General features: G+C 40.3%; 2 protein-coding genes across 2 annotated transcripts in view; one reads left to right on the forward strand and one right to left on the reverse strand.

Moving 5' to 3' along the window:
- Positions 1-7,659, forward strand: part of PRPH2 (peripherin 2) — a 46,307-nt gene extending 38,648 nt beyond the window's left edge. The window contains exon 3 of the mRNA XM_042446476.1: positions 4,326-7,659. Coding sequence (XP_042302410.1) covers positions 4,326-4,559 — 234 coding nt within the window. The 3' untranslated portion in view covers positions 4,560-7,659. The remainder of the gene's footprint in view (positions 1-4,325) is intronic.
- Positions 7,660-15,695: 8,036 nt separating this feature from the next.
- UBR2 (ubiquitin protein ligase E3 component n-recognin 2) overlaps positions 15,696-22,341 on the reverse strand; it is a 69,889-nt gene continuing 63,243 nt past the window's right edge. Inside the window, 4 exon segments of the mRNA XM_042469130.1 lie at positions 15,696-16,825; positions 17,811-17,912; positions 18,171-18,341; positions 21,882-21,959. Coding sequence (XP_042325064.1) covers positions 16,684-16,825; positions 17,811-17,912; positions 18,171-18,341; positions 21,882-21,959 — 493 coding nt within the window. The 3' untranslated portion in view covers positions 15,696-16,683.

The raw sequence follows: 22,341 nt of genomic DNA on the forward strand, positions 1-22,341 counted from the left end.
ATGACCACTCGAAGAAACACAGTTACAGGTAAGCAACCTGTCCTTCTGTGGCCATGCAATATAACTCCTGACTCCCTCTTCTTGTTACCTAACAAAAACAATCTCATAATAAATTATTGCAGCAGTCCTGCATCTGTTTACATGTGAGTAAGCATAATTGAACTCAATGGGATTTAGTTAGGAATATATAGCTATAGCTATGGCAAGGTATGAGTTTAGCTAGCTGTTCCAAAACCACTCATTAATAGCTTCAGCCAAACCCTTGGTGCAGTAATTCCCAAACTTTGGGCCTTCAAGTGTTTTGGACTTCAATTTTCAGAAGCCCCAACTACCTTGGTCAATGGTCAGGAATTCTGGGAGCTGAAGTCCAAAACCTCTGGAGAACCAACGTTTGGGAAACACTGCCTTGGTGGATGGTGTTGATGGGGAGATGAATGGAGAGAGAAAGGAAGAAGTAAGAAGCCAAGGGAAAAGGAAATGGGTGGAGTGATTGTGCAACGACTTTTCATTTAAGTATCCAAGTATTCAGCTCTTTGTGAGCTGAAGAGTACAAAGGAATACAAAGGGATGAATTGCAGCTCAACCCATTTAATAATGTACAGTAAATCAAATAATCTAACAGGCTATAGAGCAGGGGTAGGCAACCTGCGGCCCGCGGGCTGGATGCGGCCCGGCGAGGCCTTGGGAGGCCCCAGCCCGGTCCTGCCGCCGATTGCCGCCAGGGCCTTTGGCGTCTTGCGCGAGGGGCATGGTGGGGCAATTGTATATAGAAGCCTCAGAAACATGCAATTATCTTAACATTTTTTTAAAAAATCAGCAATTTTTTCTGTGTGTCCTCCATTTTTTATAAAAGTGTCCTCCATTTGAAAATTTTGTCCTACATTTGTCCCGGTTTATTTGTTTGTTTAATTTTTTAAAAAATATTTAATTATTTATTTTTTGGCTTCGGCCCCCCAGTTGTCTGAGGGACAGCAACCCGGCCCCTGGCTCAAAAAGGTTGCCTACCCCTGCTATAGAGACTAAAGAATTGGTGATGTCATGAATTAATTTGATTCATTTCCCCAGGCTCTGGGAAGTTCATGTTGCCTATTCTGTGCTGACTTTTTGTAAAAAGGTAAAAGTGGATTTATTGGTCTTTAAAAACTGAAGTTGGCCATTGAATCCAGTGTTGCATTTCTATCTTGTTGTTCAATGCCATTAGGTTGGCTTTGACTTATGACAACCCAATTGATGAGATATTTCCAAAAGAGCCTGTTATTTTTTAAATAACCTTGCTTAGGTCTTGCAGACTCAGAGCTATAAATTTCTTTATTGAATCAATCCATCTGGATGTAATGTGATATTCCTTTTTTCATCTGTCTTCAACTTTTCCCAGCCTTTTTGTCTTTTCAAGCAAAACATGTTTTCTCCTGACATGTTCAAAGTATGATAGATTCAGCATAGTCATTTTGGCTTCTACTGAGAGTCCAGGCTAGGTTTACTCTAGGACCTATTTGTTTGTCATTTTGACAGTCAATGTTACCTGTAAAACTCTTTCAGCACCACATTCCAGATAAGTTTTTTTTCCTTTCAGCTTCCTTTATTGTGCAACTTTCACATTTATACACCAACACTAGAAATGCCAAGTTATGCATGACCATGACTTTGATATTCAACAGTATGTTTTTATACTTGAGGATCTTGTGATCAAGACACTTTGAGTCCTAACATTGGGGGGAAAGGTAAAAAATAAAGAAAGGTGTGTAAATAGGGAGATCTTGTCTAATTCCCCAATAGTTGCCCATCCAAGTCTTCTACTTCTTGATTACACTCTTGGTTCTTAGTCTTCTTCTGTTTTCATGGCTAAAGACACTACATAGATTGATGACTGCTCCAAGAAAATCTTTAACAATTTCAATGTCTTCATTATCACTTTTAAAGTTATTTAAATCTTCTGAGATCATTATTTTTATATTTTCTTAATATTCAGCTACTGAGTATTAAAGGAAGAATAAAGGAAGAATAAAGTAACAGATGACATACCAATAGAACTACTACAGGCCACAGAGGCAGAATCAAGCCCAGCTTTAACTAAAATTTGACAACAAATGTGGAAAACAAAGCAGTGGTTCACAAACTGGATGCAATCAATATACATTCCCATAGCTTAAAAAGGAGATGCAAAAGATTGGGGTAACTGTGGGGCCACTGCAATAATTTCTCACACAAGCAAAATCATAATCAAAATTCTGCAGCAATGACTCCTAGCAGATATGGAATGAAAAATCCTAGAGGTGCAAGATGGAGTCAGGAAGTGAATAGGCAATTGGGATCATATTACAAACTTATGATGGATACTGGAGCAAGTAAAAAACTTCAAAAGAAAATCTACATGTGTTTTATTGACTACAGCAAAACCTTTGACTACATAGATCACAAAAGGAATGGCCTCAAAGAAATGGGAGTGCACTATACATGATTGTCCTGAGGCGTAATCTGTACTCAAGAAGCTGCCATCAGAACTGAATACAGAGAAATAGAATGGTTCCCAATCAGCAAAAGGGTCAGGCAAGGCTGCATTCTACCATGCTATTTATTCAATTTCTGTGCAGAAAAAACTGTATGCAGAGCAGCTTAGATACAGAGGCAGGAGGAATGAAGATTGGAGGAAAGAGCATTAACAACTTTACATATGCAGAGGATACAATACTACTGTACAAGCAGAAGCCAATGAAGACCTGAAGCAATTACTCAAGAAGATCAAGGAAGAAAGTGCTAAGGTAGGCTTAATGTTGAACATAAAAAAAAAAATGGCCATGAAAGATCTTCAAGAATTCTACAAGAATTCATCGTAGATATCAAGAAAACTGAAATAGTGAAATTGTTCCCTACCTTTGATCAAATATTGATTGGAATAGAGACTGCAGTCATGAAATTAGAAGAAGACTAGGATTGGTAAGGGATGAAAGAATTGGACAAGATCCTAAAGTGGAAAGATATAAATCTGAACACTAAAATGAGGATCATCAAAGCCATTGTATTCTCCATCACCATGTATGACTGCGAGAGGTCGACGTTGAAGAAAGCTGATAGAAAGAAAACAAACTAGTTTGAGATGTGGTGATAGAAAAGAGAGTTGAGGATACTGTGGATGGCCAAGAAGACAAATAAATGGGTTCTAGACCCAATCAAGCCCAAACTCTCCCTGGAAGCCAGGATAACTAAATTGAGGCTATCATACTTTGGCCACATGATGAGAAGGCATGAGTCATTAGAAAAGACAAAGATGCTAGGAAAGGTAAAAGGCAGTAGAAAGAGAGGAAGATTGTGTGCCAGATGTTTAGACGCAATCAAAGAGGCATAGGCCTGAGCCTGCAGGATCTGAGCAGGGGTGACAGGGGGGTCTTGAAGATGTGTCAACTGTAGGATCGCCAAGAGTTGGGATTGACTCAAGGGCAGTTAACAACAACAGCACTCTGCTTTTTCACTTTCTTCATTTAACTTTGATCAGTAGTAATTTCAAGTATTTGCTATGTCCCGCTAGTCTGTTTTGTAGTTTTCTGTTGTACATAATATACATAAGCTGTGATGGTATTTTTCTGAATAGAAGTATAGAAATCATTTTTGAAGAAAACGTGCCATAAATTTTGAATGTGAAGGCACCTTACGTGTCAGTCGCATGGGAAATATGGATACACAGTGGCTGAAATCATACTGGTGCACTACATTAACATAGCATCCTTTACACTAACATACTGCACTTTAACTTGGTTTGGGTAGCACTGCAAGGAGAGACAGCTCTTTTGTGACTTATCTGGAAAAGTAAACTATGCTTCAGGTTGATGGGCATCTATCTTTCTTCATGGTACCACATCTGGAACTTTTAAAACTTTTTTTTAAATTTAGGCAGTTGCTATATCTTATGGCAGCATAATTTCAGCAGTATAAATAAACAACAGGATCTTGCCTTATGACACAAGTCTCATACCTCCCAATTGTCCTGATCTTATTCAGCTGCTTTTTAAATGATCCAATTTCTCCCTCCTCTCTGACTTTCCTCCTTTGTCCTCAGTTTACTTCAATTGCTGCAAACTGAGTTCAAAGAGCAAAAGTAGTTTGCACTCAACTAACCCAGCAGGGTAGGAGAAAAGTGTAAGGAATGAAATCTTGCCTTTCTCAGTAAAACCAAGCTGCTGGCCTAGTTCCTCCTCATTAATACAGTTGTCCATCTTGACCACACTCTGCCAGTGGATACTAGTGTGTCTATTTTCATCTGTGAAATGTTGGTGATTATGAAGTCTGTGCTCTGTCAGGCTGATCTAGACTCTATTCTTTATTCTCCCTAGATGTTGGTCATGATAGGATTGCGGCTGCTTCATACCTCCCTGGAGAGCATTGCCAATCCAGAAGATCCAGAATGTGAGAGTGAAGGTTGGGTTCTGGAGAAAAACCTGAAAGACACTTTCAAATCCACCCTGGAAAATTTGAAAAATATGGGTAAAAAGAACCAAGTGGATGCAACTGCAGAAGGCGCAGAAGGTGAAGGAGCAAAAACCCAAGCAGTCTCAACTGTCAGCTGAGTATTTTGGCTAACAAGACTGTTACCAAAGACTGGGATGTGTGAATATTCACTTTTTAAAAGTTGTAAGCCATCACAGCTATACATTTGTATACACCAAGCAATCATTTTTGTACATATGGCCAATACTGTATAGTTCACATCGGGATAATAGAGGCATCCTTACAGTAGGTACATGAGACAGCCAGTCACTTCTATGGGAAATGGTATAATACAGTACCATGTTTTTGAAGCAGATAACATCAAGTTGTTAGGCTCATTATATTCCCATCTGAAATAAGATTTCCTAAAAAATGGAATATGGGAGACTGGTTGGTATTGTCTTGTATTTTTCTCTCTTCTCACTGGAAATTTAATGGGAAAGTTTAAAAGTTAACTATTTTTATACCAAAGTTTATGAATTTATTTGGAAAATGTAATATACTTTAAAACAGGTACCTTAGTAGGGCAAAAAATATCTTAAGATGTCAAACAAGGTAAAAGATGCTTGGAAAGGTATACACCTTGAAACCTCAGTTTGGACAGAATCAAAGGTTTAAAGTCATTACAGAAGAATAAGCTTCTACCATGTTCAAATAATGTACAAAAAAAGTACAGTTATACTGAATGTTTATGCACTGAATATAAACTTGTGATTTTATAGACGCAAGATAGCATTCATTCAAACAAATACCAAGATAAGCTATAGCCTTAGTTGCCTGCAGCTGTTCAGGGTACTGTCATACCCAATCATTATGGTAGCTATTGCTGTATCTTGTTTACTAGACCTGCTACAATAAATTGGAAATTAAAACTAAGCTCTGTCTTGTAAAGTAATCATGGCAACTAACTGGTAATGCTTGGTTGCCCAAGGAAAAAAATGGACTTGAATCAACATTTGGATTTTGCAGTTCTTCCCAGATGTTGAGAAAGACAAGCTGCTTAGCAATAAAAGGACCACACATTAATTCAGTGAATTGGATGCAATGGAAGAAATACTGAACTTGACACTTTCTGCAGCCTACGGAAGACCTTGTTGACTTGATGCATTTTGTAATCCAGACATACCCATCATGAATGTATTGCTGTGAAAGCGACGATCTTAGCAAATTCCCCTTTAATTTTATAAGCTGAAATGAAATATGGGAACATGACTTGTATGTAAAGAGATTTTTATCATTGTTCTATATGAAGCTTATATTTTATATTTATTTATATGTACATAGTACACAACTATGTGTATTTGTCCATAAGCCTTTCCCAAGAGAAAGCAAAAGCCTACTCTTAAACTTTTAACTAGCGCGGTCAGATTCCTAGATGCTCTTGAACAGTCCTTGTCAAAAAGACTTAACTGTCCACAGCAACAGGGTGTCTGTGGTATTATGGAAATAAAAGAGCAGGCTAGTAAGGCTCAAGGAAGGCAGCTGTGAAAGATGTTAATTGAGGAGGGACTTTCATATGGATGAAGGGAAAATGTTTTGAAACATGGTTTGCATATGAAGATGCCTTATACTGAATTGGTGTGTAGTCCCTCTAAGGTTAGGGATGTATTCCACTTTCAGTAGCTCTTCAAGACCTTTTCCAGCTTTGATACTTGGGTTGCTTTTAGCAGGAAAAGGCAGGAACTAAAATGGAGACCTTCTAATTGCATCCTTCCATTAAGCTGTGGCATCATACATGCAGATCGGAAACTAAGGCAGACAAATAATTGCTTCTAGATGTGAAATCTAGATTTGGAATCTAGTTTTCAGACCTTCTAGATACAGAAGTATAATGACAGCTAGAGAAGCAGAGAGCTTTGAAATAAGAGGTATGGCACTAAAGTTGTCAAGAAATGAATTAGGGAGCCATGAAAGACTGAGTTGATCGCCACTGATGGAGTTTAGCAGTCTAAAAAAACAGCTTGGAGGAAATATCAACAAAGAGTTCATTACAATAGCCTCAATAAATGGAGGCTGGGGAATATTGACAGGAAGAGAAAGGTAAGTATTGAAGATAAAATGACAGGATTCTGCAGCTACTTAGACATTTAGAGGACAGTCAAGTGATAACTTATCAAGGACTCTGGAAGCTCTGGAGCATTGTTCCTTGAACTGTACAGGGTTTTCTCGGCTTTAATAAAAAGGACATTTCTATTAAATGTGTTGTCTTACCAGTTTCCAAATCCTTTCTTGCTCTCTGCATAGAAAATGTTTACAATATTGGTATCAATTCCTAAAAGAATTCAGCACTTCTGTGTTCCACAACAGAAAACAATTTCGAAAGCAGATTTTACAAAGGGGGGGGGGAGTGTATTTCTTGCACATAGCAGAAGCACTAAACAGCTGAGCTATTACAGATATGTAAGGTCCGTAACCAAAGTGTTGATACAGCCTTGATCTGCAAGGGAGGTAGTTTGGTGAACATTCTCAAAGGACAAATTTAACTGATTTCTGAATCGCCATTTGGGGAGATCTCTGAGTGCAGTGCTATGTGATGCATCTATAGTTATATAAAGTTCCACAAGTTAATGTATCACACCTAAATGTATTGCAACCCTAGAAGTGTGTGACAGGCTCTTGCTTCACATAGGTGGTGGAATCAGTCTCTGTTATTTGTGGTTTTATTTTACAACATACACTGTATTATTTTACTGCCATATCAAAATACTTTGGTTCACTTACAAAATCACATTGTCACAGCTGCTCTCAAGACACCTTCATTAGTTACAGATATGAAGACTGTGGAAACAGATTTGTGTTGGGACACAGGGACTGCTTTCTGTTCAGGAAATGGTTCTTTGGAAGGAATTTGTTTTCTCTTCCTTCTGAACATGGGGGATCTTTACCACTGGATTGTGTTGCTTCCAGTGGGATTAGAAAAGGCAAACATTTTAGCTGGCTCTAGTTTTATTTAACTGTCCCAACTCAGCAAAGAATTAAACTAGTGGAGAAAGTTGCCAGTTGAGAAGGAAAGAAAAATTGGTCCTAAACAAAGAGAGGAAGAAGGGACTATTGTGTAATATAAGGTATTCCAGTTCATGACGGTCTATTGACAGGAGTCTGGTTTGTACCATGCACTTGGTAATATTCATTTATCCTATCAAACAGTTTTTTTTTTGTGATACTGTAAATGAAATCTAATTATGTTTGTAGGTGCTATTTTGCAAGTGTGAATGTAGCTATTTGCAAAAAGTATATTTTAAAGGTATTTGTTAAAAGGAAATCTTAAATATATTATGTTTAATACAGTGCTTGCCTCCCCTCTTTATTTGTGTTATTGGATCCCTACAGTTATTGTGTAGCTTTTATTCACAAATTCTTCTGGTCCAAGAACAATTTAGAATGGAGTCTTAACTTCATTTTGCCCCCAGCATCTAGATGTAAGGCACTTTCTGCATAGTTGAAAAAATAGTGTTTGCCAACTTGTACTTTTGGCAGAACTGCAGTTGAGGAAGTTGGGAAGGTTAACAAGTGGTCAAGATATCAAACTATCCAATGCAGCCACTTGAAGCTAATTAAGGAGCAAAATAGACTGCCTTGAAGGGGAAGCTTTAAGCTGCCCATTCTGAAGGCGAATTGGGGCCACAGCAATCACACAACACCCCCCCCCCATCCGCCTTGAAGTCACCCGAAAAAGAAGCAGCAAAAAGCCGGTTTTCTGCTTGCACAGCAGCCTGAAGGTGGCTTTAAGGTACTTTGGTGGCGTGAAGCGTATAAATCCTGACATATGTAGGCCTAAGATCAGTTTATATCTGTATGTCTTTGATCACTGTGGAGATTGGAATTTTCTTCCTCATGCAGCCACTGATATCCCCCCCAGCCCCAGTAACCAATGGAGAGCAGAAGACAACTGAGAAGTATCTTACCATATAGCCACAGCCAGACACACATCCATGAAGGCATATTCTGGGACCTCCCAGGGGTTTTTCAAAGGTCCCTGAAGTTTACATCATTGTTGTACACTTCGATATAGTCACAAAGCCAGAAGGGTAGCATTGTCTCTGAGGGGTTGTCCGCATTAGTCAAAAGACCTGTGTTCTCCATGTTCTCGTGTATGATGCAGGTCAAAACTCTGGGGCCAGGATCAGGCTCGATCCTGATAGACCCGATATTGATCCAGCCTGATCCTGGGATAAACAACCTTTACCCCAGGTCAATTTGACCCCTGGTTTGTAATGAAGTTTCCTGGAAAGTGCATGGCAAACTGCAGCTGTTTACACTCCCCTCCCCCAATGCTCCTTACCTTGCCACACTATAGCTAGTACTGAGAAGCCCCTCATTGCTGCATCTGATGTAGAAACAAAGTGCCTGGCCATGTGGATGCAGCCAGGCCCTCCTTTTCCATATCAGACATGGTGAAGGGAGTCTTCTCGGTTTTCACACCAACTCAGCAACTGACCCAGGTGAACACCAGGACCAAAATAGCCTGGGTTCTGCCCTTGCTATCCTGACCCATCTACTCAGCCCCTAGCTAGATCTCCCACTGCAGGATCTTGGCCATGATACTCAGAAACCTACAACTTGTGGTCTTGGTTGACAGGAGTACACCTATCCTCCAGAAATATCTGTAATTAATTCTTAGACTAATAAAGCTGTTGATTTGTAGCCAGATCACCTGGCCAAAGTGAACTGAACACTCAAACTTCAGAAATGCAATACCTACATAACCACCACAGGAGTCTGGAGTAAATGTTAATCTACTGTTTTGGGGCCCAGGATACTCATAGTGATGGATGCACACCCCAAGAGTTTGTATATGAGCTGATTCAAGCAAGTGCTTTAGACACAAGCCCCTTTGGACTCCTGAAAACTGGTACCCCATAATCAGCCAGTAGGGTAGCACTATGATGTGTGAAACAGTTGTGCATGGACATCCCTAAGGCAACAGGCCTTTTTAAAAGCACCTGCTCACATGTAATCGTGCAGCTCTCCCTGTTTATATAAGGATAGTTGGCTTGAGGCCAAGCATCTCCCATTTGGTTGCTGTGTCCTCTATATATGCCAATGGGGACCACTGCATTTATCCAGATGTTCTGCAGAGATAGCAACATATTGGCTTCATCTTAAATTTAGAAAAAATCAAGTTAATAATTCAAGGCACAGAATGTTTGATGAAACATATGAAGAGCGGGAGAGTATACACGGTTGCCTCAAAGCTAATTATTCCTAAGTAACCTTAATACAATTTATAAGATTAACCTTCATGCATCGCTCTATCCTGGACATCTAATACCGGACAATGGTTGCTTCTCCATGTATATACTGCTTAGCAGGGGAAGGCTATTTCAGGTCCTGCATGCTATGAGTAACCTCCATTGAACTGGTAATTGGAAGAATTTACAGCAATGAAACAGAATTTTTAAAAGGAGTTCCATAAACACTACACTTTAATGAAGTTTATTGCTAACTTTCCTCATATTAAGCTGACATTGACCTGAGAAGATCACATGAGATTTTTAAAAGGCTCTTTAGAAGAGCATTAGAGGTTAATTAGTTTAGAGATAAGGCCAGAGAAATAGAACATCACATGTTAACAGCACCCTACTGGGAGATAAATGCCTGGACTAGTTAGATTGGAGCTAACAAGGCAATAAGTTAGGAAATGAGGAGATCTATTTTCAAGTCCAGAGATAAGATTATCCAGCTAGTTTTTACAATATTATAATTTGCTGTTACAGTACTACTTTGCCAGATAGAAGAGTTGGGTAAAAAATAGTTTTGTACAATATGGGAATATGACATGCATACAATGAATTAAATTTAGACTAATTCAGTACCATGTAAGTTGCATCAGGTTCAGTGGGAATAAAATCACAATTATTCACAGCGATGAAAGGAGAAGTCAGGTGCAACTAACTTGTTTGAATCCAACCAATGAGTTGGTTCACACATGCATATGCACTACTTGTAACTTTCAAATGAATGTGTGGATCAGCTCTGCAGAAAAGAGTATTTTCTAAGGTAACATTGCAATATTCAAAAGCCCTATTAATAATGACTGGCTCGCTTATACATGCAGGACACTGTTTGAAATGAACATTTATTATTATTATTGTTGTTGTTGTAGTTGTTGTTATTATTTCTGTATTGCCTCCTTCAAGGGTTCTTGAGGCAATGAACAAAAAATAATTAAAGCAGTTCAAATGTAAAAACCTTATAAAAAAACACAAAAATATACCCAAAGGGTATATTTTTACTATACGACAAAGGAGTCACAGAGAGAATAGGGAAAATGGTGAGGAAAGACAGCCTCCAAATGGTCTACAAACCAACCAAGAAAATCCAGCAAATGCTGCACTCAGTGAAGGACCAGAGAGACCCTCTCACAGCTGCAAGAGTTTACCGTATACCATGCAATCTACATAGGAACCACCAAATGCAGTGTACAAACACAAATCAAGGAACATGAGAAACACTGCAGACTGAGCCAGCCGGAAAAATCAGCAGTAGCAGAACACATTATAAACCATCCTGGGCATAAAATTCTGTTTAAAATCCCTGCAATTCTGGACCATGCCAACAACTATCAGGTCAGAATGCACAGGGAAGCCATTGAAATCCATAAACACCTGGACAACTTCAACAGGAAAGAAGAAACCCTTAAGTGAACAAAGTTTTGCTACCAGTCCTGAAAAACACCAAAATCAAGACCCAGTAAATGCAAATGAAAACCATTCAGGGTGAGGGGTTTTCCCAAAAGACAATGGTCCAGAACACACTACAGAAATGATCCAGTTTGAGACAGCTTTAACTGCCCTGGCTCAGTGCTAAGGAATCCTGGGAACTGTAGTTTATTGTGGCCCCAGAGCTCTCTCTGACAGAGAAGGCTTAAATGCCTCATAAAACTACATTTCCCAGAATTCCCTAGCATTGAGCCAGGACAGTTAAAGCGGTCTCGAACTGGAATATTTCTGCAGTGTGTTTTGTACCAATGTATCATTAATTAAGTAGACACCCTGAGGCCTTGCCATTCAACAACAGAACAATACACAGATTAACATGCAAATCACTTCCCCTCAAACAACAGTACAGTGGTACCTCGGGTTACGAAATTAATTCATTCCGCGGCTAATTTCGTAACCCGAAAAACCTTCGTAACCCGAATTGCCATAGGCGCTAATGGGAAAAAAAGCCGCGGCTCTGCCGCGGCTCCATTTAAAACAGCGCCGGCGTTTTTTCGTAACCCGAAAAAACGTTCGTAACCCGAAACAATAAATCCCTATGGGATTTATTCGTATCCCGAAAAATTCGTAAGCTGGGTAATTCGTATCCCGAGGTACCACTGTATATAGTATATAGACCCTGCTCTCTTCCATGCCAGCATTCTCTGAAGATGCCAGCCACAGGTGCTGGTAAAACATCAGGATAAAACTCTTCTAGAACATGGCCTCACAGCCCGAAAAACCCACAAAAAACTATGGATACTGACTGTGAAAGCATTCAACGTCAGACTAAAATACTCTCTAAAAACTTTTGAAACAATCTAAAAACAACCCCAAAAAACAATTTTAAAAGTTAAAACAGACCATGCAGAATAGAAGTTTTGGCTGCCCAGGAAAAGCTTAAAAGAGATTAAGCTAGCCCAGTGATGGTGAACCTTTTAGGGATTGAGTGCCCAAACTAAAAGGTGTTCCTGCATTGGGTATTATCCAGTGCTGGGGCTGGGACTTCTGGGGTGGGACTTCCGCCCTCCAGGAGCAGGACTTCTGCCAAACCAAGGGCGGGACTTCCGGGGTGGGACTTCTACCCCTTGCCCTCCCAGGCCTCCAGTCGCCTCTCCAGAGACAGCTGAAGTCCCGGGGTTGAGGGGGGTAGAAGAGGAACAGGCATGTTCTTCCTCTTCCCTGCCCTCAGCGTGCCACAAAAAATGGCTTTGCATGTCATCTCTGATTTTACATGTCATCTCTGCATAATAGTAGTAATAATAGGATTTATTTATATGCCACCCAGTCACTGGGAATCCCGGCAGCTTACAACAGAGGGGATAATAGACAGTTCCCTGCCCACAGGCTTACAATCTAAAAAGACATGACACAAAAGGAGAAGGGAATGGTGGGGGGGCGGGGATCAGGTCCAGCATTCTTCTCTCCCTCTGAGGCCTGGACCAAGGCAGAGGGACTGGAGGGAGGGCTCTTTTTCTCAATCGAGGCTGGGCCCGATGGCGTCGGGCCTGTCCTTTCACTCCCTCTAAGGCCAGAAGATGACAGTTGGAAGGAGGGAGGAGAGGGCTCTTCCTCTTCAGGCCCGATGGCGTTGCGCCTGTCCTTTCACTCCCTCTTAGGCCAGAAGATGACAGTTGGAAGGAGGGAGGGGAGAGAAATAGGATGGTATGACATCAGTCGGCCAGGAGAGATGGGACAGGTATGCAATAAGCATGCCATAAGTTCTCCACCAGTTTTTTTGGTTAAGAAGTTGGGGTGTTGCTACAGAGAAAAACCTATTACAAGAACATGCCAACATAAGTTCATGAGGTGTGGGGACTCACAATAGGGCCTCTCATGAAGATCTCAAATTTTTGGCAGGCTCATATGGGAGGAGGTGGTCTTTCAAATATCCTGGCCCCAAGCCATTTAGGACTTTGTAGGTCAAGACCAGCACCTTGAATTGAACTCAGAAGCAAATTGGAAGTCCCTGCATTTCTTGTAAGACCACTGTTGCATGGTCTCTAATATGAACACCCAACATCAGTCTCAGTGCTGCATTTTGCACTGCAGTTTCTGAACACTTTTCAAGGGCAGCCCCAGGTACAGCACATTACAGTAGTCTAATCATGAACCACTAGTGCTGGGTCTAAGAACACTCAGAAGCTAATCCTTCAAAGGTAGTGCAACTCCACCCAGGACAGGCTGTGATCCTAACTGCAGGTTGGTCTTCCTATTCATCAACAGCACTTCTTTTTTGTCTGGATTGAGCCTCATTATTCACCTACTTCAAGTCCTTCATTTCATGAGTCAGGACTTCCACAGCTTCCTTGGCATCAGTTGTACAGGAAAGATAGAGCTGAGTATCATCAGCATACTGATAACACCAAACCCCAAAATGCCAGCTGACCTCCACCAGCAGCTTCATATACATGTGAGAAAGAATAGAGGACAGTATTGATTCTTGTGGAACATCATGTTGTAATTGCCAAAAGGCATGAACAACAATCCCCCAGAACCATGTTCAGCCAATAAAGGCTGGAAGCATGGCAGCAAAGCAATGTCCCAAGTCCCATATTGACCAAATGACTCAGGATACCATGCTCTATGGTATAAAATGCCACTGAAACATCCAGGAGAACCAACAGAAACACGCTCCCCCTGTCCAACCTCTGGTATAGGCCATCCACTAAGGCTGTATCTATCTCATAACCAGGCTTGAACTTTGACTGGAATGGATCCTGGTAATCCATTTCATCCAAGAAAACCTGAAGTTATGTTTCTACCACTCACTCGAAGACTACTTTCAAAGGGGAGACTACAAACTGGTCAACAGTTACTTACGGAGATGGGATCCAAGGAAGGTTTCTTCAACTCAGGTATTGCAATTGCTTCTTTTAGAGACTGAAACGTAACCCTCTTTCAAAGAGACATTTACAGCCTCCACCACCCAATTAGCCAGTTCTCCTTTGGTAGCTTTAAACAAACAATTTAAGGAATAGTAACCCATTATGTGAGTTTAGTAATTTGAGTTTGCAACTATATACATATTGTTAAATAAGAGATTGCAGAGAAAAAATATGTAAATTATCTTGATTCTTTGCAACATTATCTATTATGCTTGTAAAGACATTGTGCTTGAAGTGACTGATAGTGGTTAAAATATTTTGGTGTTTAGGCTGAGAAACAGAGATACTGCAGATCATTTCCCAAAACAAACAACGAAGTTCAGGCACTCTGCAGTGTTTTTTAAAAGTGAGCAATGCAAACATCAATTGAATGTCAACACCTAAAGCATTTATTCTTATACTTTTTATACATATGATACATTTCAATTTTTACAAGTTGTCCACAGATATGAAAGTTATAGCCAAGTCATTACAGGTATGAATTCCCTGATACTCAAAGCTCATTATATAAACATTTCTACAATGAACATAAATACATGCAAAAGAAAAAAAAGGCAGAAGAAAATGGATTGTTGAAAAAAGAGCAACCTTGCAGAAAGCCAGGGTAAAGTATATACTTTCCAATGTTTTACAGTCATAATTCCATCAACCCATTTGACTTCCATTTTGGACTACAGTTCCTGAGGGAGTAAATTACCTTATTCTCTCAATATTTATTTTACACAGAAATCTGTCAGTTTAATGGTAGCTGATTTTATTTTGCATTTTTGTACCTATGCCCCATGAGGAGGGAATAAAAGAAAATCTAATGTATTGTTACAATACCTCCCAAAGTAAGTTTCTAAAGCCTCAAAGAAAACAGTGTTAGAGCAGAAGTAGTACAGTACGTGTAACATGCACAGCAAATAGTCTTATCTACAACTTAACCAAAGAAGGAAAATGAAGACCAAGTGTTTTTTTTGCTAGTTACATGACATTCATAGCAAAGGAGAGGCTCAAGAACTACTAACACATGTAGGAAGACTGATCTGGCTGACAAGTGTGCCTTGCCAAAAATTGCCCTAAGAAAAAGGAGCCAAACTGATCTAAGTTTTGTATATCATGTATATCAATTGCAGCTATTCTGAGCCTGTAGAAAACACTGGGAACACTAGCTAATACATTAAATTGTTGTTGTTTTTAAAAACCAAACTTACAGAAATTGCAAGTATACTGGATGCTAAAGGGATGGCTTCTCTGTGCAGAAGATGAAATCCAAAACCAAGATTTATCTGAACCAGTTAAGTTTATAGATCAGTATAACTATGAAAAGGAGTCAATAGTCTAAGCCGTAATTCAAAAGAAAAGGATGATATTAGGAAGGAGGCAGAGAGAATGAGAGCTCTCAATAATGTATAACAAGTTATTTTATATTGTCTTTTTGGAGGCCCTTTGTACATTTAAAAAATTCATTGACCACAGGCACACATATGCAAAATCTATGCAGTTATAAAATATACTATAGACAAACATCTCATAGACCACCAGCCAAGTGCAAAGTCATGTAGTTGGTAATGTAAGGAAAGGAAATTAAGAGACAGAAAACCTAGCAACTGGAAATCTGCAAAATGTTTTTTTTTTTGGGGGGGGGGGGGGGGGATGACCACACATTTGTTGTTGCTGGATTCATTTTTGGTTTAATTAAGAAGCATCAAAAGGCAAGTGTGTTCTGAAAGTTGCAAGTAGACAAACATGTGTGTGTTTTTTTTAAAAACAGTCATTCTCTGCCTCTTCAAATTTGACATCAAAGTAAAGTTCAAATTATTCCTTTGATGAATGATGTTACTTACTTAACATCTCATTCTAAAAAAAGTCACACTTTCAAACACTGAAGACTACCAATCACAGCATGGAAAGCAAAGTCTTTTTGCCCACTATGTCATTAGCACAATCCACACAGTACTTCTAAAGATTGCAAAACTTCAAAAAGATCTTTGTTAATTTTCCTTATTAAGTGTTCTCTCATATAGCAGGAAAAAATACAAAGGCAAAAAAGCCCTTAGACTGGCTGCAGGTTGCAAAATTATTTTAGATACAATGAGGGTTGTTATGAGATCATACAGATGCATCACTTGCTACATTTTTGCACCCTTATTTCAGTTCTGTTCTATTCCAAAGTTAGAGCACTTTTTAAGTATTAAAATGCAAAATGGCTCAGATTTACTAAAAAAAGGGCAAATATGCTGCTTCAACATTGTGCTTGGTCTAGTTGCCATTTCAGCAGAGATTTTCCTCTTCTCTTAGTTATCAAAAAAGATTTGAGCCAGACTCCAAGAGATTGCCACTTTTATACCAGAAATGTAAATTCATTGGATTAAGTTTTAGAAATCAACAGTTTCTGTATGAAGGAAGCACAGTGCAAATAATATTACTGATCAAATCTGCTACACAGAAAAGTTCACATGGTTATGGTAACCAGGAAATGTACAAAACGAACATGGATGGAGGGGAGCGAGTTAAAGGAACTATAATCTTCTCTTTATTATTTCAGTCCTTTGTTTTCTAATCCTCCGCTTGCTTGATGAATTTTGCTGGATTACAAAATGATAATTAAGTTCAAATCTTCAGAAAATAAGTTATAAATGTTGCCAGTCAATGCCTACTAAAGTTTGATTTGCTTCTTGTGCATGTCCTATTTCCTCTGTGATACTGTGCTGTTGCCAAAGTTTTTGAATCTTTTTAAATCGCTCTCTGCACAGATGTAAAGGATTCCCACGTCTGGGGAGAAAAGTAAATGAAATAATAGTTAAGCACATAAAACTGAATCTGGGAGTTCCAAATGCTAATATTTCCATACCTGTACAATATAGGTGGCTGAAATAACTGCTGTAGACAACAGATGCATATGCTTAAGTGATGGTGCAGCGCAGAGACTAAAAACACAAGCTACTAACTGGAAACCCCTCAATTCAAAATGCACCTTATATATATATTGTCAACCAACTATTTCTTGCCATCATACACAATCTCCTCTATTAGGCACCTTTACAAGGTTGTTGTGTAAGGATTACGTAGATTAGAGGTCACAATGTGTTCCTCCGGATATTTTTGCATCAAGATTCCATCAGCTCTAGCCAATATAGGCCAATGTGAGGAATCGCAAAAGCTGAAGTCCGACAGCATCTGGGGAACCACTTTTAACATCTCTCTCTCTGTCTCTGTGTGCATGTGTGCAGAGAGAGAGTCCAAAGTAAGCCATCAACAACTAAGATGCACGAAGCAGAGCTTGCTGCTTCATTCTTCTTGCCAATTTGTTGCCTGTTGATAGCTGGTTTCCCAGATTCTAACCCTAAAAGGCCAAGCATAAGACCTGCCCAGTTGAAAGTTTACATAGAATGGTACCATAACGTAAGCGTTTCAAGTTAACTTCAATAAAATTAAATACTTGAAATCTACAGCATACAGACTAGAGTTTCTCTGACACTCCTATTGTAAGAGCTTCTGTGTGTGCACTAAGCTGCCACCATTCTATGGTGCCAAAATAGGACTTATTTCATTGGAATGACCTAAATGGTGCTTAGGGTTGTTTTTTTTCCAAAGGTTGTCATGGCTTTCTCCAGTCATACCATATTTGATCTGAAATTTATATATGCATTTGTTGTGTTGAAGCCATGATGACAGTGGTCAGCCTAACTGGCTAAAAGAACAAAAATGACTTAGTGCACCTTGGCCACAATCAACAATGGAGGGCTGAAAAAAGTACCTCAGTCCCTGATCTGTCTCTCCATAGTCATCAAGGTAGGGAGGAGGATAGAAGCAGCCCTTGGTTTTCCCAGCTAGGAACAGCACTTGACACTCACGTACTCTGAAAAACAAGTACAAGGCAACATACTGAAATTCATAATGTCCTTTCATCACTAATTCTATCAGTTATTTTGTGGTGCCTGAAGTCTGTCCCACAGAATAGACAGAAGGACTGTGGTAGTTTCACAGCAACAGAGCTTGTGCTTCCTTGTGATTGGAATATTACAAGAGAGGGAAGCAGAGTGAAGACCATCCATAAGGATTACTGTAATTTCATTTTAGAGTGTTGCTAGCTAATTAAATGCACCTATGTACTCACCTGAGAAAAATTCCCACTCCAGATCCACAGGTATATGTATGTGCAGTACATGCTCCTACATCTTCTCCTTCCAGTTCTGTCTGGCAGCAATAACTTTGAGAACACAACATTGTCCCACACACCAGGCATAACGTTGGTGCTCTGCTTTTATCACCACCTGATTTCGGACATCTTTGTAAGAAACAGGAAACATGTTGAAATATTTACTATCATGCTGCATTTAACAAGAAATTTCACTGTAACTGGATCCAATTGCATAGAATAATTTTTTCAGTTACGTGTGATCTAAAGAAGCATGGAAATGCCTTATAGATCATATAGGGTTCCTCTCTATGCAAGCTTTTAAAACACTGCCAAAGATTAACTCTCATCCAAACAGATTTTTTTAAAAAAAGACTGACTTCTGGGACATTTTCTGACCCTATGGAAGTTCGAAAATTTATTTCAGGGGATAAAAATGCCTTGTGTCTACAGGAGTATTAATGAGAATGGCAATTATAACATCCAGAGCCAGAAAGAACATTTTCATGAGATGGAACATTTTATTTTGAGCAGTTGACAGACCTCCTTTTCTGCAAAATGTGTAACCAATATAATTTCTATGACCCAGAAATACTGCCACTATTATTTCCAACCTAAAAGAAAATAAATTTTGTTTTGAACTCAAAAATTAGAAAATAGACATGCACCTCAAAGACAAACAGTTGTTTACACTGATAGCATTATTACCGTATTTTCCGGTGTATAAGACGACTGGGTGCATAAGACGACCCCCAACTTTTCCAGTTAAAATATAGAGTTTGGGATATACTTGCCGTATAAGACCACCTCTCTTCCAATACACATCAAATAAAAATTTAAAAAACATCACTGCATTTACCCCAACTCGTTCTGTAATCTTGGTTTGCTTGCTTGCTTGCCTGCTTGCTTCTCTCTCTCTCTCTCTCTCTCTCATCTATCTATCCATCCATCCATCCATCTCTATCTATTTATTTCTCTATCTATCTATCTATCTATCTATCTATCTCCCTCTCTCTATCTATCTCCCCCCTCTCTCTCTATTTCTCTCCCTCCCTCTCTCTCTGTCTATCTCCCTATCTCCCTATCAATCTATCTATCTATCTATCTATCTATCTATCTATCTATCTATCTATCTATCTATTTCTCTATCTCGCATCTCCCTCCCCTATCTCTATTCTCTCTACTCTCTCTCTCTCTATCTATCTATTTCTCTATCTCCCTCTCTCTATTTCTCTATCTATCTATCTATCTATCTATCTATCTATCTATCTATCTATCCATCCATCTATTTATCTCTCTCTCTCTCTCTTTCTGTCTATCTCCCTCTCTCTCTCCCTCCCTCTCTATCTATTTCTCTCTCTCGGCATCTGTCTGTCTGTCTATCTATCTATCTATCTATCTATCTATCTATCTATCTCCCTCCCCCTCTCTCTCTATCTCCCTCCCTCCCTCTCTCTCTCTCTCCCTCTCTCTTTCTCTATCTCCCTCCCTCCCTCTCTTTCTCTCTCTCTATCTCTCTCTCCCTCTCTCTTTCTCTATCTCCCTCCCTCTCTCTCTCTCTCTCCCTCTCTCTTTCTCTCTCGCCCTCTCTCTATCTCTCTCTCTATCTCCCCCTCTCTCTCTATCTCCCTCCTTCTCTCTCTATCTCCCCCCTCTCTCTATTTCTCTCTCTCTCGCTCTCATTTTTTATTTTTATTTACCCCAGGCCTTTGCTGAAGCCTTCAAAGCCTGCCTTGCATGCAGGCAGTGCCCTGGCCTACTATAGGCCAAGTTTAGGGGGCCTGATGCCCACAAACGCCGGCTTCCAAAGGGCTCCGGAGGCCTTTGGAAGCTGGCAGGACAACCAGGTAAGTGCTCTTACCGGCGTACAAGACGCCCCCCCCAACTTTTGACCCCGTTTTAGAGGGTCAGAAAGTAGTTTTGTATGCCGGAAAATACGGTAGTTGTTTTTTTAAAACTGCTGATGGAAATGTTCCATGCTCTGTGTCAGCTGCTCTATATGCAATCATGATACCTGGATGCTGCACTGATTCTCACAAGAAAATTTCACAGATGTGGTGCACTGCCTGTTGGTTTTTCAAACTGCTACTCTCCTATGGATAAAATGGATGCACGGCTTATGGCCTGTTTTGTTGAAATGGGCCAATGTGTATGAGGCCTTTGTATGAGGAGACCTTTTAACAGTTCACTGCACTGTAAAAAACCATATTTTACCCAATACTGAACTTTGGTTCGTCTAGTTGTGTCACTGCACTGTAATAAAGTTGGGCTTCCCATGGTGGACCAGGCTGCCTGACCGGAAAAATACTGCACCCTAAGAGGACAAGATGTCTTAGCAACACAGCACTACCGTAATTCTGTGCTACATTTTCCTGATTTACTTGGTAGGACTGGGCATTTAACACTAAACTGAATCAGCTGTTCATCAACATATCCATTCTTGGCATATATCACCTTCAAAGTTGCTCAAACAACATAGTCCACATCTCCTGAAAGGCAACCATCTTGTCTATGCATTGCTTGTTTCCAACTGTTGAACCTCAAGTACCTTATGAGTGCTCCAGCACTGGAGGCCTCCCCCCTTCCCGGCCCCTGAGGGGCCCAGGCCCCATCAGAGGCCGGGAAAGAGCTGATGGGGGGCGCCAGCGCTGGAGGCCTCCCCTCTTTCCTGGCCCCGTGCGCTCCTTCTCGGCCTCCGCGGAGGCTGCCCTCCATGGAGGCCGAGAGGGAAGCCAGAAGCCCCGCGTGCTCCTTCTCGGCCTCTGCGGAGGCTGCCCTCCACAGAGGCCGAGAGGGAAGCCGGTGGCCCCGTGCGCTCCTTCTCGGCCTCCACAGAGGCTGAGGGGAGGCAGGGAAGGTGGTGCGGCCGCGCACAGGAGGCGCTGCCTGCACCTCCGCCTCCTCCTCCCCAGACCTCGCTGCCCTCTTCTTCCTCCGTGCGGCCATGCACAGTGGAGGAGGAGAATGGCAGCGAGGCCCCCGTGGGTGCCTGGAGCGGCGGCCAAGCTGCGGCGGGGGCGGCAATCGGCGGCTGGGGCTGGTCCCGAGGCCTTGCCAGGCTGGATCCGGCCCGCGGGCCATAGGTTGCCAACCCCTGGTCTGGATAGTCACTTCTCAGGGATGCATTAGTTGTGGACTCCTGCAGTGGCAGGGGGTTGGATTTTTCTTCCAACTCTATGATTTCTTAAGACAATTTTTGCCCCAGTTGGTTTTGGTCTGTTAAAAATATAGCCTGCAGGGAGCTGAAAATTATTTAAGACTCTTGAAGTGACGTTGTATAATGCTTACCTTATAGATTTATTTTTGTGTTAATTCTGCAACCAAGTGTGAACCTAAAATGCCTTGCCTTCTACAATGAGGGTTAAACACAAAGCTGCAGAGCTTGGAAAAGTTATTTTTTGGACTACAGTTCCCAGAATCTCCCATGCTGGTTGGGTGATTCAGGTAAATATAGCTCCCAAATTTCCAACTTCTATAGATGCTTTATCTTGAAACAGACCATTTGGTTCACTAACACAGTATTATATACATTGACAGCACCTTGCTGAGATCCCTTGCATAGCTCAAAGTCTTGCTACCCAAGACTACAAAGTTCACAAATTTTGTACCCTACCACTGTACTGTAACCCAGTTTCTGAATTAATCCAGTAAAATGAAATAAATCATAATGAACTGCATAAGATGACTTACGAAAAGTTAGATGCTTGATTGATGAGGCAGCTGTAATCATCAGGAAGGTCTATTAATTTGTTAGATTCTCGTGGATAGCTAAAATGATAACAGATACAAAAAATTTCAAACCTGCATGTAAAGTGTCCATTGATAAACATCACAACTTGTAATAATAAACTGAATTAATTGTTAGTTATAATGTAATATTAAAATTTTTGTTTTGCATAAAACACAATATAAAGCACAATATTATTATTAAAGTACAATATTATTACCTGTAGGCTCAAGTGAAGCCAATGAAAAGTCTTTGAAAAGAGCATTTCTTATTAAATATACAATCTCCACAGGTCTACATGTATTTGTCAGCAGAAAAACCTTGTTATCATATGTAACCTCCTTTCACATGAATGTCCAATGGTACCCCATACAGACTGCCATCCAAACCAATACCAGATGTTCGCCAGCTATTCAATGGAAT

The sequence above is a fragment of the Sceloporus undulatus genome, chromosome 1 (assembly GCF_019175285.1).
Source record: "Sceloporus undulatus isolate JIND9_A2432 ecotype Alabama chromosome 1, SceUnd_v1.1, whole genome shotgun sequence".
Classification (NCBI taxonomy): Eukaryota; Metazoa; Chordata; class Lepidosauria; order Squamata; family Phrynosomatidae; genus Sceloporus; species Sceloporus undulatus.